At 37.6% G+C, this 13,129-nt stretch overlaps 1 protein-coding gene across 1 annotated transcript; it reads right to left on the bottom strand.

Annotated features, from left to right (window-relative positions):
• Window positions 1-4,141: 4,141 nt before the first annotated feature.
• On the bottom strand, window positions 4,142-11,031 carry MS3_00010713 (uncharacterized protein; the record flags this gene model as incomplete). The annotated part of the gene is made up of 11 exons (XM_051219109.1): window positions 4,142-4,158; window positions 4,606-4,644; window positions 5,388-5,456; window positions 6,040-6,099; window positions 7,063-7,128; window positions 7,615-7,653; window positions 8,525-8,581; window positions 8,629-8,676; window positions 9,470-9,532; window positions 10,284-10,373; window positions 10,959-11,031. 11 exons carry the CDS (start codon window positions 11,029-11,031, stop codon window positions 4,142-4,144), a joined length of 621 nt encoding a protein of 206 aa, XP_051067216.1.
• Between the last annotated feature and the right edge of the window lie 2,098 nt (window positions 11,032-13,129).

Below are 13,129 nucleotides of genomic sequence, written 5' to 3'. Positions count from 1 at the left end.
TATTGGTAACATAAACATATTTGTATTTATCCAGAGGTTTTGGACGTCATCTTAGAGTTAGACAGTCGATAAAGTCATTTGAAAACTTGAAGAACGCAAACGAAGATTGACACAAGTTCACGTTTACAAACTTAGCTACACCACCGCTACCCCTCTTTATATCGTTTGATCGATCCTGACGATAACTTTTGAAATCACTTGGTGATACTAGGCAGTCATCCTGTAAATCATTCAACCAAGATTCTTGAATTGTGATGACACCACAATTACGACACATATTTTTACTTAGTAGGAATTGCAGATAGTCCACTTTGTTGATTAGTGATCGGCGGTTAGAATTTATCAGCTCGGGAATCGACATACGATTAATGTTCATTCTCTTTGACGCTATGTCTTTTATAGTACTTTTTGTAACTTGTGCAGCGAAAGGTCGTGTGCCTTTCATAAACGCGCCTGTATAGTTTATAAGTTTCTGTTTGGGAAGAACAGGGGGCTCGATGGCCTATGTTAGTCCTGGCAATGGTGGTCTCTCAGTTGATCCAACTTTCTTTTGAAAGAGTCGACGGATGGAGCCTCGATCACGTGCTGAGGTAGTGAATTCCACTTGTTGATGATTCGATGGGAAAGTCGATAGTCAGCTGACAAGTAATTTGTTCTCGGCTTGTGAACGTTTTTGGAGTGTCCTCGTAAATTCTCTGTTTTGGAAGACAAGAAAAATGAGGGCATATCAGGTGCAAATTTATCACTAAGCGATTTGAAAACTGTAATCAAGTCGCCTCTAGTTCTGAGATATGACAACGGGAAAAGGTTCAGCTTTGCCAGTCGAGATTCATACGGAAGCTTCGCTGTTCCGGGAATCAGCTTTGTCGCCGTTCTCGGTCCTTAAGAGCGCATCAGCTTTCACAAGCCACTAATAAGTTTGTGAGACAAGAATGACCTATTCTAAAGCCGTGCTGCTTCTCCGAAGGATCCGGTTTTTATCGAGATACTTAAACAGCTCCTTCCGAATAATCTTTTCTAAGATTTTAACAACCACACTAGTTAGGCTAACGGGGCGGTAGTTCTCAGGTTTGTGTTTCGTGCCTGTTTTGAAGACAGGACTTACTATGGCGTTTTTCCAGTCTTTCGGTAAACGACCCTGCGTAACGGATAGGTTAAAACATGTACTTAAAGGGCTTGCAACGAAGTTAGATAATTCCTTCAGTAGCCTAGGATGTAATTCATCGGGCCCCGTGGATTTACCTATGTCAAGCTTATTTAGCAGACCAAAGACATCGAGTTACTTAATGGTCACGCTATCCAGTGTTTATATGGAGGGATCTGTATGCGCCGACGGGAAGGGTGTGTCTATGGTATATACGTTGCTAAAGTAGTTCGAGTACACTTGAGCCTTACCAAAGTCGTCCTCCACTAGTGACGTGGCAGTACTGTCACCCATAGAGCAGGAATATTTCCTCTTCTATTTGTCCTTTGGTTTATATAAGAACACAAGCGTTTAGGACATTCTATGGATTCCTTAACAAGTTTTCCTTCATACAATTTTCTAGACTTACGGAGGGTCGAGGCACAAGTATTCCGAGCTTTTCGATTTTGCGGCATGGTCTCATCGGTCCCCAGAAAACTAAATCTATCCCACATTTTCCTTTTCTTACGTAGCAGGATACGGACCTCCCTACTGAACCATGGTGGTGAGTTTTTCGGCCTCTTTGGTATAGTCCAAGAGATGTGAGGTGTGGTAACTTTTAAGTATGAATTTCACAATGCGTCTCAGGCCGTTTCAATGGAGGATTCTGGGTCTATTGTCCAATCTATTAACGATGCTGAGTGCATGATGTCTGGTATGTTCGCTTTCCAGACGTTGGGTCTGGAATGGACTGGAAGTCGAAAGTTAAAACTGCGTGGTCACTTTTACCTAGGGGTGGCATATGATGGAGGTTCGCAACATCACCCTCATAGTGAGTCAGTATAAGATCTAATAAGAATGATTCAGTGTCCGGATCGTACCCTGTCGCTTTTTTCACATGTTGCACTAGAGCACATGTGATAACCCCATCCACTGGTTCCTGCTCGAAAGAATTCTCCGACGATTTAGTTCGCAGATTTTCCCAGTCTACCATAGGTGCATTGAAGTCCCCTAGGATTAGACATCGACCACTTTGAGACCAAGTATTGAGACTGCTTAACAGGATCTCATTTGCCTCACAGTTTGAACTGCGATAGACCAAACCAATCAGCAGCTCTTGTCCCTTGCATTTCAAGCGGCAACTAACTAATTCACACGTTCCACTTTCATGGAACACACTACCAATAATGGCAAATGGGATAGCATTCCTAATGAATAGAGCTACTCCCCCTCCTTTGCGCTTTTGTGTTCTGTCGGCCCTTACTAACGTAAAACCCTCGAAATCAAGTTCCATACTATCTATAGCCTGTGTCAGCCAGGTTTCTGTTACTGCGATTATGTCTGGCTTTGTAGAGTCAATCTGTACACCTACTTCTGATCGTTTGTGGTTCTTTCTCGGCTTCCCGTCTTTTAACACGGTCTGACAACGGTAGGTCCCTTCGGATAAAGACTCCTGAACCCTTTAATTTGTGTCCATTCTGTAAAATTAGCTCACGTTCGTTCGAAGAGCTGAATACTACTTTAAGCAGTCGGGAATGACTTGGTTTCGAGTCCGCTAGACTCCCTAGTCTGTTTACGTTTAGCAAGGTGACTCCGGTCATATTTTGGGGCATGAGTTGATTAAGCAGCTGCCTAATCAGTACAATGTCATGCTCAAAACGAGGTTTAGGTTCAGAGCTCTCGCTCTCCTTGATTCTATGAAAAATAGCTGATCTGTCGCTATGATCAGCTTTCGATTTTTCAGCTACTTTTATGGGGGCAGGGTTCCCTTTTATATCCCTACTTATTTTCTTCCTTACAACCTGTACCCATTCGTCAACGGTGCTGGTAGAAGCAATAACAGTTGCGTCAAACCTAGTGTTGGATTTTGGGGGGTTGTCGACGACCTGAGAGGTCGGGTTATGTTTACCGCTTGAAACCGATCGAGCCTTGCGATTGCGGCTTCTAGTTGTTCCCTGTTGGATCCCATCTGGGAGATGGGGCACAGAAGACCCTACTTTTCTTGAGCTTTTGTTTAAGGCAGGCCACTTTGGAGGCTGCTTTTCCTTCTTTGACGGGCGTGAGTCATCTATCATCGGACTAACCTTAGTTTCCTTCACGTTGATTTGCGTGTCGACAGATCGAGTGCTGTTTGACGCGTTCCGACTATGCTTGCTAAAACACTTCTTTGCAGCATCAACCAGTGAGATGGCCTCGGTTAACAAGCTGTTTGCATCTGAGCAGCACCGTTGACAAAGCCATACACAACCCTTCTTACTGAACCGTTTGAAAGCAGCAGGCGTTACATTCGTGCAAACTTCGTGGTACCAGCCTTTGCACTCGTCGCACTGCCTGCCGCTTTCAACAGGATAACGTTAACCCGGACGTTGGCAACTGCTTTTTTTACAAAGTCCGGTCATTTAGGAGGGTTTTTTCAAGATGTGATGATACTCAGAAACAAAAAGATAATCAATGACCAAAAAAGTGAAGAGCTGTAGATTGCTAGGAGTAAAAGTACTAACAAATACAATTGAAAAAGAGGTACTCAACAGTACCAACGACAAAACTAATTTGGAACAGTAAAAACGATACTCTAGTCGAATACTTTAACTGAAATAAATTCAATTAAAGTGAAAACAGTAGTCTTGATACGTAATAAACGATCAAAACAAAGAAGTTTACTCAGCGAGGAAAAATACCACCGTCCTTTTTGAATAGCGCGCGAACAATGCGATTAATGGACATAATGAGACGTTAAAACAAAATAAAAAATAAACAGACAACTTGTTGAAATAATTAGATGGTAGAAACAGGTAGCCCAGTTATTCAAGCAGGCCACAAAATTTCAGATATTACAGTCCTTATTGCACCAATGTTTTGATCATGAATAACTAATAAATGATTCATATTAACGGTTAATATTGTTAATGAAAAAAGAAATTTGTGAGTTGTCATTTTGACAGTAAATTAATTGTTACAGCACATGAGGAAATGAAAAATGATTGAAGACCAGATCATCTTTCCCAAATCCAAATTCATTTACTTTCCATGGTCATCTGTAGTTCAAACAAAAACATATGAATCATTAATAAAATGATAGATCATATAAGTGAACATTTGAAATGAAAGACTGTACAAAGGTAAAACTGTCTGATTGATCGTGATCAAAATGTATGTATTCATTTATTCACAACATGATGTAGATCCCACTAACGTCATGGAACAGAAAATCACATGTGTGGTCAATCGTGAACTGCAATCGTAAACACTTATTCAATTCTACACTTCACTAGACTGTATCTCAAACAACTATTTGAATAGATGTTTCAGATCAACGGGAATCGTGTATTGAATCTAATAAACCCACCCGTAGTAGTTTATAACTGCATTTTGTGCGCTTCCATTATTCAAGCACACAGTATGTCGTCTTCATACAATACTTTTCCATGAAATATTCTTTCGTATAATAATTGTCAGTAAATGTGACCCAATGGGTTACTTACCTATCACTTTGAGTGCTTGTAATAGAAGTCTATACTTGACTGAAATTTGAGAAAATGAAATGGATGAGAGTTTATTTACTTCAACATCCATCTCATCATTGATGAGATGACCAAGAAAATAAATTGGTGGTTGTTTTCTGCCTCATAAAGTATCATAAAGTATTTGTATAGGCAATAGTCCGATACGTTGTTCTCCTTCAACAACATCCATATGAAAGTGATGTTTACTACTTAGTTCCAGCTATCGAAATAGTCTGTAACGTATAAGTCTATCTCACTGTCTCCGCCTGGATATTTGAATTGAGAATTATCACAAATATGGTGGATCAGTTGTGCAAGAATTTTCGAATTCAGATAAGTATCAATAAACTGTTCAATGTTGTTTATGGCATCCGTGTCTTGGTGACTACTTTCATCTATTAAACCATCAGCTTGAAGCTTTCACAGATATTTCATATGGTACCGGAGTTTGTGGATATTCATCGTTTAGTCAGTTGCATGTGGACATGACAAAGCTACATAATAAGTCAATGAAAATATTGATGTAAGACACTATCACCATTGGATGCCGGTTCAGTGGTCCATTAAACTAAGCGTTCGCGCGTGAGACCAAAGGCACTGGGTTCGAATCCCATGAGCGAGATCCGGGATGCTCACTGCTGAGGAGTCACACAAAAGGAAGAGACGGCCGTCCAGTGCTTCTGGGTTTCCAATGGTTGTCTAACATCAATCGTTTTATGATCTCAATGAAAAACAGAAAACATTCATTTGGTTTTTCTCACAGAATTTGGCATTCACTTCTGCAACTTCATTGTGTTTCCAAACAATCAACTGGTCTATTTCTTCTATATCTAAAACAATATAATTTCGGTGAGGAAAACAACCAGAAATATTGTTTATTTGAAGATATCATTCAACGTGTTTTCAGCATCAAACTAATGAAAACCACCGAATATAAATACTAAGTAAACTGAGAAAGAATAACAAACAGTCGCGTTGATCTCTTCACCATTTCCCCATATTTTCATTCAGTTGTCAATGTTATTGTGAATATTTAGTCCTTGAAGTCAAAATATTGATTTCAACTTTGACTTCACTGACTTGATTTGTGCTGTATCATGAAATACTTCCTTCATGAGTACGACACCCGTTGTTATTCATTTTGAGTTTCAATACTATCGGAGGCGATGGAGCTTCTGTCTCATTTCGATACGTGATTACTTTAAGTTATTACCAAACAGGACATAGACGGTTTTATGATTTCTTGATTGAGGGAAATCCAGTTCAGCGTACTAAAGAACGGCAATTAGGTATTCTAGAACACACGTTTGTAAATAAATAGAATGTAGTGGTGAGTATGAGTTTCGGTAAGGAATGTCAGGTTATGTCTACCATATTCATTATTATCAAGAGAGATCATTTAAATAAAATTACCTTTCGTTTTGTACGGTATCAGCTCATTACAAATTGTTTCACTGTGATCCGTTATCATTTCTAATTAGTTGATAAAAGAAACAATAAAGGACCAATCACCACATCAGATTAATATTCAGCTATTTTTACCAGAAACCATGTCGATCTATGGGAAACGAATTATGAGCAGAGATGTATGGTGTCTGACTGAGGGATGAAAGACTTCTTAACTGGATATCTCTACATACTAGGGTTAATGTTCACTTTGACATTCTATTAGCCACCATCCATCTCTGCTTAAATCACTAGTGACTCAGTGGCAATATGGAGGCAATCCGTACAAGATACACTTTTGCCAAAACCGACTGATCAGTTGTGTTATTACCACATCAATGGATGATTCAAATAATCAATACACACAAACTGAATAAACTCCAATTTTGGATGTAACCTCACATACTCTCATTATGAGTTTAAGTTTCCCTACCAAATCTGCGGCTTTATATGTCGACATGATGTACTTGTGTTGCATAGAACCTACAATTAATTGGAGATGAAAATGACACTTACATAATTGAAAATGCTCAAGATATTCATGTAGCCTCAGCTAAATTATCGATGTTAACTAAACACTAGATTTTGCATACTGCATTTAGCAACGGTGACACGGACATAAAGTGTGTGAAGTAGAGTTCGATAAAACCCAATGTGGAATTAATTTTCTTTCGTTATAATCACATAAGCGACGTTTATGCATCAACAACGCGTAAATGCTGATCACGAAAGCACTACTTGTTGTGAACTGGACGAACGGACTTATATACTTGACAGACGCATGCGAGGCTGTGAAAGAATTAAAACAACTCCATTTACTGAACTGCTGACCACAAGTAATTTTTGCCATGTTTTGGTCTGTAAATTATCGAACAAACGTAGTTAATGTTAGGCAAACAAAATGGATAAATTCTGATGAAATTGTAAGAGGTGATCAAATTATTGAGATGCATAGGAATGAACTACATGAAATTCAATATTTTGACTTACTTTCATGATGTTCAACACTTTCCTTAAAACATGCATCCAGTTCCAGTGAATTCAAGTAAACATACGCTATATAGAATTGGAGAAATCGAACAAATATCGAGCTACAACATCGTACAGAATTACAACATTTGAATGGAAAATAATAAGGTGTTGTGGCACTCCGTGGACAGTGTTCAGGACTGAATTTGATGAGCTACTATTGTCACGTCAGCTTTCTGAGAGTATTGTCTGGAAATTGGATTTTGATATATCTGATAAGTTGAAATATGTGGAACTCATGATTCGCAGCACTTTCAGCTCGAGATCGTCACTTTTTAAGTTTTTGATTGACATCATGAATCGATGAGTGTTAGGCCATCAATACTAAAAGCATTAAAATTAAATGCACAGCATCATTCATTTTGAAGAATGTACTGCATACAGAGTTTTCGAAGTGGTATGAGACGGTGTTTCATATTTGTCTCTTCACTTCATGATGAAAAGTGAAACATTCTTTAAAGTATGTCAATATGCTCCAAATGTTGAAAACAGTTCGGTTAATAATTTACTTACGATACTGTTTTTTGTTATCTCTCTTTATCTTCTGAATAACTATGAAAAACATTAAAAGCAGATGGCAAATGGATTTGTTTTGAATGTGGATAATACTTAATAAGTTATATCTAGTGTAGTGACAAGTGAATGTGGTTTGATGAACGACTGAATATATTGCTAACTGATTCAACATGGAAATATGGACCGATAGTTAAACTCTTGAAATTGTTTCGGATACTTGCTAGAAATGGGGTGATAATCTCAAATATTTAATCCATATCGTTTTACTGGTCTACAGTATTGACCCTCACCATGATGTGTGGATGTTGTAGATTTATTATTTATCGGCGTTGATTACAACTTTTGATGAGAGTGTTCAATTCCCTGAGACAAGTGTGCATTACGCTTCAAGTTGTGTTGGTGGACAGTAGAGTTGAATCCCTGACGAAAGGCATCTCGTTTCACTTTTTTTTAACAAATGACTACTTGTACAGCATGTTTGCTTACAGTATCAGAATAAAACTAACACTAACTTAAGCATACCAGTTGTGAAGCAAGAGAGCAATCACATATCAAATTGATGGATTGCTTATGGTATACAACTGGAAATAATGAGCGCACACATCGAGTTTCAACATTTCAGTGAAAACTACCCACAAACGGATGAAACATCAGTAACCTCTCATTCTAAGATAATATTTTATCATAGTGTTATGCCTGTAGTTATGTCTGAGAGAGATTGTACTATTTTGTCAATCAGGCTGCAATCTTATTATGTAAAGAATAATATCTTCGACAGTTGGACTGTGTTCGCTTTCACACGTGAGGTCGATTTGTAGTCAACGAATTCAAAAATTCAACATGTAAGTCATTAATAATGAAATCCTGGATGAAAATTGAAACACTGGATGAGAATAATTTCTCTTACGAGACAAAGCATAAATGGCTGCGTCCCCGGTCCAATAGTTGGTTCTACATCTGATATCTAGAATTATTCATGTGGTTAAGGAACTCGATTATTTTTGGACATACAATGATCAATATTCTCAATTCCATTTGGAACTGAATTTCTGATTTCATCTGAAATAGACACAATAAATTTGGGCAACTCGGTTGAATAACAAGGTGATTTAGTTACATTTCAAAAATAGTATTGTGCTGTATTCGAATTATTTATAATGTGATGTAACAGAAGTAAGATGAATGAGGTTTGATATTACGACATCAATCACACATTCTACTAGTGGTATTAATGGAGAATATTGGCAAGCTGGATCAATAGTTTTTTGTTCATCAGGTGAGAGGAAGTGGGACATCAACAATACCTCGAATTACCTCAGATCTTACAGATGGCACTATTGTCACACTAGAATTTTATATTTTTAATTTACCACATTGTTGGTGGGCAAAAAAAGAGTGGGTGCATGAACAAATGTCTCAACCACCGATTTTGTAAACACTCAAATGCATGAACTAATTTCGTTTCTTAGATGTGCATCAATTGAATGATCATGTCAATCAACCGCATGCACTTACACACTCCCATCAAATATTTTCATTCTATCATGAATGGGACTACTGTGAAACTCGACAAGTACCATAAAACAGGTTCAAATAAACAAATCGTATTTTGATTTAGATATTTTCTTCTTTGTTTGAATGGTGTTAATAATTTTATGAGTGTACAAATAGAGAGGCAATTAATTTTCACGAAGAAACTGAACGTGATAGAATTAATTTAATCTTTCAATGAATCACATTGATAAATGTTTAAGGTTTGAAAATAGTTGAATCAGTCGAGCAACTGGACATACTGACTTTAAATTCAGTAGTATAAACGATTATGTCATATAAGATTGAATAATCAAATTACCTTTCAGAGTTCTTATTTCGCTGTCGCAGTATCTGATAGTTCGAAACATACCCTCCGTCAGATCTAGGGATTAAAAACACACACAACATCGCGTTTTATCATAACGTTTGTTACAGGACGTTCAAATGATTTATTTGTAAAAACATGATATCAATCAAAACTTAACAATCTCAACAACCACTGTACTGATAATTACCATGTGCTCACTAGTGACTATGTTCATCAGAATATTCTCGGAATTCTGGTGAGAAGCCGTGACCAGTGGAGCTAATCCGTGTCGGGTAGAAAAAGGTGCCTACCTCAGTACAATGGTGTACGGTGGCGCAGCTTCGTCGATTGGTTGAGGTTAGACATCAACACCATTGGATGACGCCAAGCTCAGTGATTCAGTAGGTTTAGTGTTCGCGCGCGAGACTGTATGCACTGGGTTCGAGTCTCACGAGCAGGATCGTGGATGCCCACTGCTGAGGAGTCCCACAATAGGACGAAATGGCCGTCCAGTACTTCCAGCTTTTCAATGGTGGTCTAACATCAATCGGTTCAGTATCTCAATCAATACCAAACAATCTCCACAACCCCTTTACGAACATATCAGAGTCATTACATTACAGAACATCAAATACGTCTCAGCAAATAATGAATGAGCTGATATGATTTCAAGAACACTATTATACATGTATTAAATTCAGGTTCTCGGACATAAACGAGTGAATCGAATTCTACTTCATTTAAATAGTACGATAGAACTTGTGTTATATGAACACGTTTGTTTGCATGATACATAGCTTGTAAAATGAAAAAAAGCGTTACTTACCTTTCATTGAAGAAATCTTTGCTTTTAAGTTCTCAACATACAGATCAAAAATGATCTGTTTTAAATCCTTAGGATGCTTTGGTTCGACATCTGAAAAAAGAAACAGTATTTGTCACAACAATAAGTAGTTCACTTGATTTTTGAGTATTGACGTTCACATTTAAGTACGATGAACCAGATCACTACAGATAGATATGTGATTGTCAAGATTCAGAACACTACAGAATAAGGGTTACTCGTGGACCATCATCGAAACACCACAATTAATGTTTGAAAGACAAAGAATAATGATTAAAACAACGAGTGGTTTTCAACAGAAACATGTATTTCCACTCAATCAATGTTCTGATCAATTAGTGTCATGTGGTTGAGTCATCACAATAAATCCAAACGGTATATATTTGTCTAGAACCTATCTTAGCATTATTCAGATAGAGGGGAGAAACGACAAATTTATAAAACAGACTAATATGCCCAAACAATAGTGGGAGTAAAACAATCCATGTAAACAGCCTACGCTTTACATCATGTTTAAGTCATGATTAAAGAATGATGACGACGATGATGGCGATGGTGAAAATGTTAGTGATATGACTCTGTTTGTACACTGTATAAGACGTGAATATCTCAGTATGTATTTGTAAAAGTGCTATTTCAATAATACTGATAACTTACCAGTCTGTTTGGATGTATGAAGAAGCAAGAGCAGTGAAGCTACGTGAATCCAAAATACATACATCATATTCATTGAAACTACAGAACTTATTCTTCTGCTTATATACGATGATGAAATGAAGAAGGAAGATGGTGTGAATATTATTTACCATATAAAAGATCAATGAATGTAATTAACATTTAGAAAGAATTAAAAGTTCAATGAATGAATAAAACACAAACAGACACGTTGCAAACTATGTTGGAGCAACATTGGCATCTCTAAAAGAATGTTCAACCATTAATTAATTTTAAAATGAATAGAGTTTTTGAATAAAGCCCATCGTTTTGAATCAAACTGGTCTCAGCGTTATTAGAGAAAAAAAGTCTGTGTTCTCTAAAGAGAAAAAATTGAGATCAGACGACCTTTCAAAGTAAGACAAATAAACTGAACAGTGTTGTTTTTTGCTGCTAATTAGAAAAGAGAATTTTATAAATTCACTTTGCTCTTTATGTCTATCATCGTATGATCTGTAAACGCAATATCTCGGTAAATGTTTACCTGAATAAGAAAGGTATTTAACCTGAAACATTAAACATTAAACAAATCTTCATTTCTTTTGTAATTTGTCTACTCATGAAACAAAATTTTTGAATCGGTTCCTGAATCTCCCATATTTACTCACATCGTCAGATTAGGATTATCTGAACAAACCCACTCTGCAATCTCATTTCCAGTCGTTGTCAAGTGATATTCATTGGTTTGTTTCCTGCATCAAATTCCCGACACAATGTTTGGTTATGTCTCCCTCATTTCCTTTCGCCCTGAGGATTCTAATTCGCAGCTTGACTGTTCATGCAGTTTGATGATTACCAGAATGTGCGTCCGATTCACCCTCAAAGACATTCAGTAAATTCCTCTCGAGTTAGAAGTTAGTTTGTTCCCTGCCACGATTGTTGGTTGCTGAATGTTCTTTTCCAACGGTTCTAAAGTGTCTAGTACAGAACACTGTTTATAAATATCTGTATATGTTTATGATGATTGTGGCAGATCAGCACGTTTAATTTGAAGATTCTGACTTTTGTATTGATGGAAAGTTCTTTGGAATTTGATATTTTCTTCAACTGTGACTATATCGCTTTTCCCAATCCAGTTGAGATTCAGGAGAAAAAGTTATTCTAAGAGTCAATAAATGTGAGCATCACTTCAAGCAGGACTGCACACTTCAGTCACTCGTATAATATATGTGTGGTGGAAGCCGTCGACTCCGATTCTCCACATTGTTGAGGTAGATTCGATAAGCTTCTCCTATCAACCCAGTCAAATTATTTCTTGCAGTCAGGAACGTTGATGTTTAGCGATGAGTTCCATTCAACTTATCGTTCAGCAATGAACTGTAGAGTGGTGAAGATTATAAGGATCATCTCTGTAGTTGCCTGCATATTTGACTTAAATGCCTTAGCCGATATATTACCTGGACCTTCTACGTTTCCAAAGTTGATTCGTCATATAACCTAGCTGACTTCCTGGATTGTCGGTTGAGTAACGTCTAAAGAAATCTGTAAATGGTTCTTCGATATTCGATGGATTTGGTGAGACCGGTCTAATCAGGAGCTCATCAAAGTGTTCAACACGCCTGTCTAACTGACCTGAAAATATATCACCTGAAGCACTGAACTCAAACAGAGAATTAACTGCTAACATTCTTTACATTCTATTCAGGAAGATTTGGAAGGAAAAACAAGTGTGAATGACAGACTGGAAAGAAGGATACCTCATCAAGATACCAAAGATAGAAGGTCTGAAAAATGTGAGAACTACACAGGCATCACATTGCTTCCAGCACCAGGAAAGGTTTTCAAAAGAATGTTACTGAACGGGTTGGAAGATTGCGTAGACTCTCAAACTCCAGATGATCATCGTTGAACAGTCAGTTGAACGGATATGGTCACTAAATATCAACTTTCTTGATTAGGAAAAGGCATTCGGCAGTGTGGATAAGAGAACGTCATCGAACCTTTTTCGACAGGATGGTGTACCTCGGATTATTGTCAACATCATCCGGAATTTATAAGATGGATTACACTGCGATTTCATGCATGGAGGACAGTTGACAGACGCATTGCAAATGATGACCGAAGTTAGACAAGTCTCCTCACGTTCCCCTATCCTCTTTCTTCTGATGGCTGAC

Source organism: Schistosoma haematobium, chromosome 2 (assembly GCF_000699445.3).
Source record: "Schistosoma haematobium chromosome 2, whole genome shotgun sequence".
NCBI classification, from domain to species: domain Eukaryota; kingdom Metazoa; phylum Platyhelminthes; class Trematoda; order Strigeidida; family Schistosomatidae; genus Schistosoma; species Schistosoma haematobium.
This window is presented reverse-complemented; position numbering and strand designations above follow the sequence as displayed.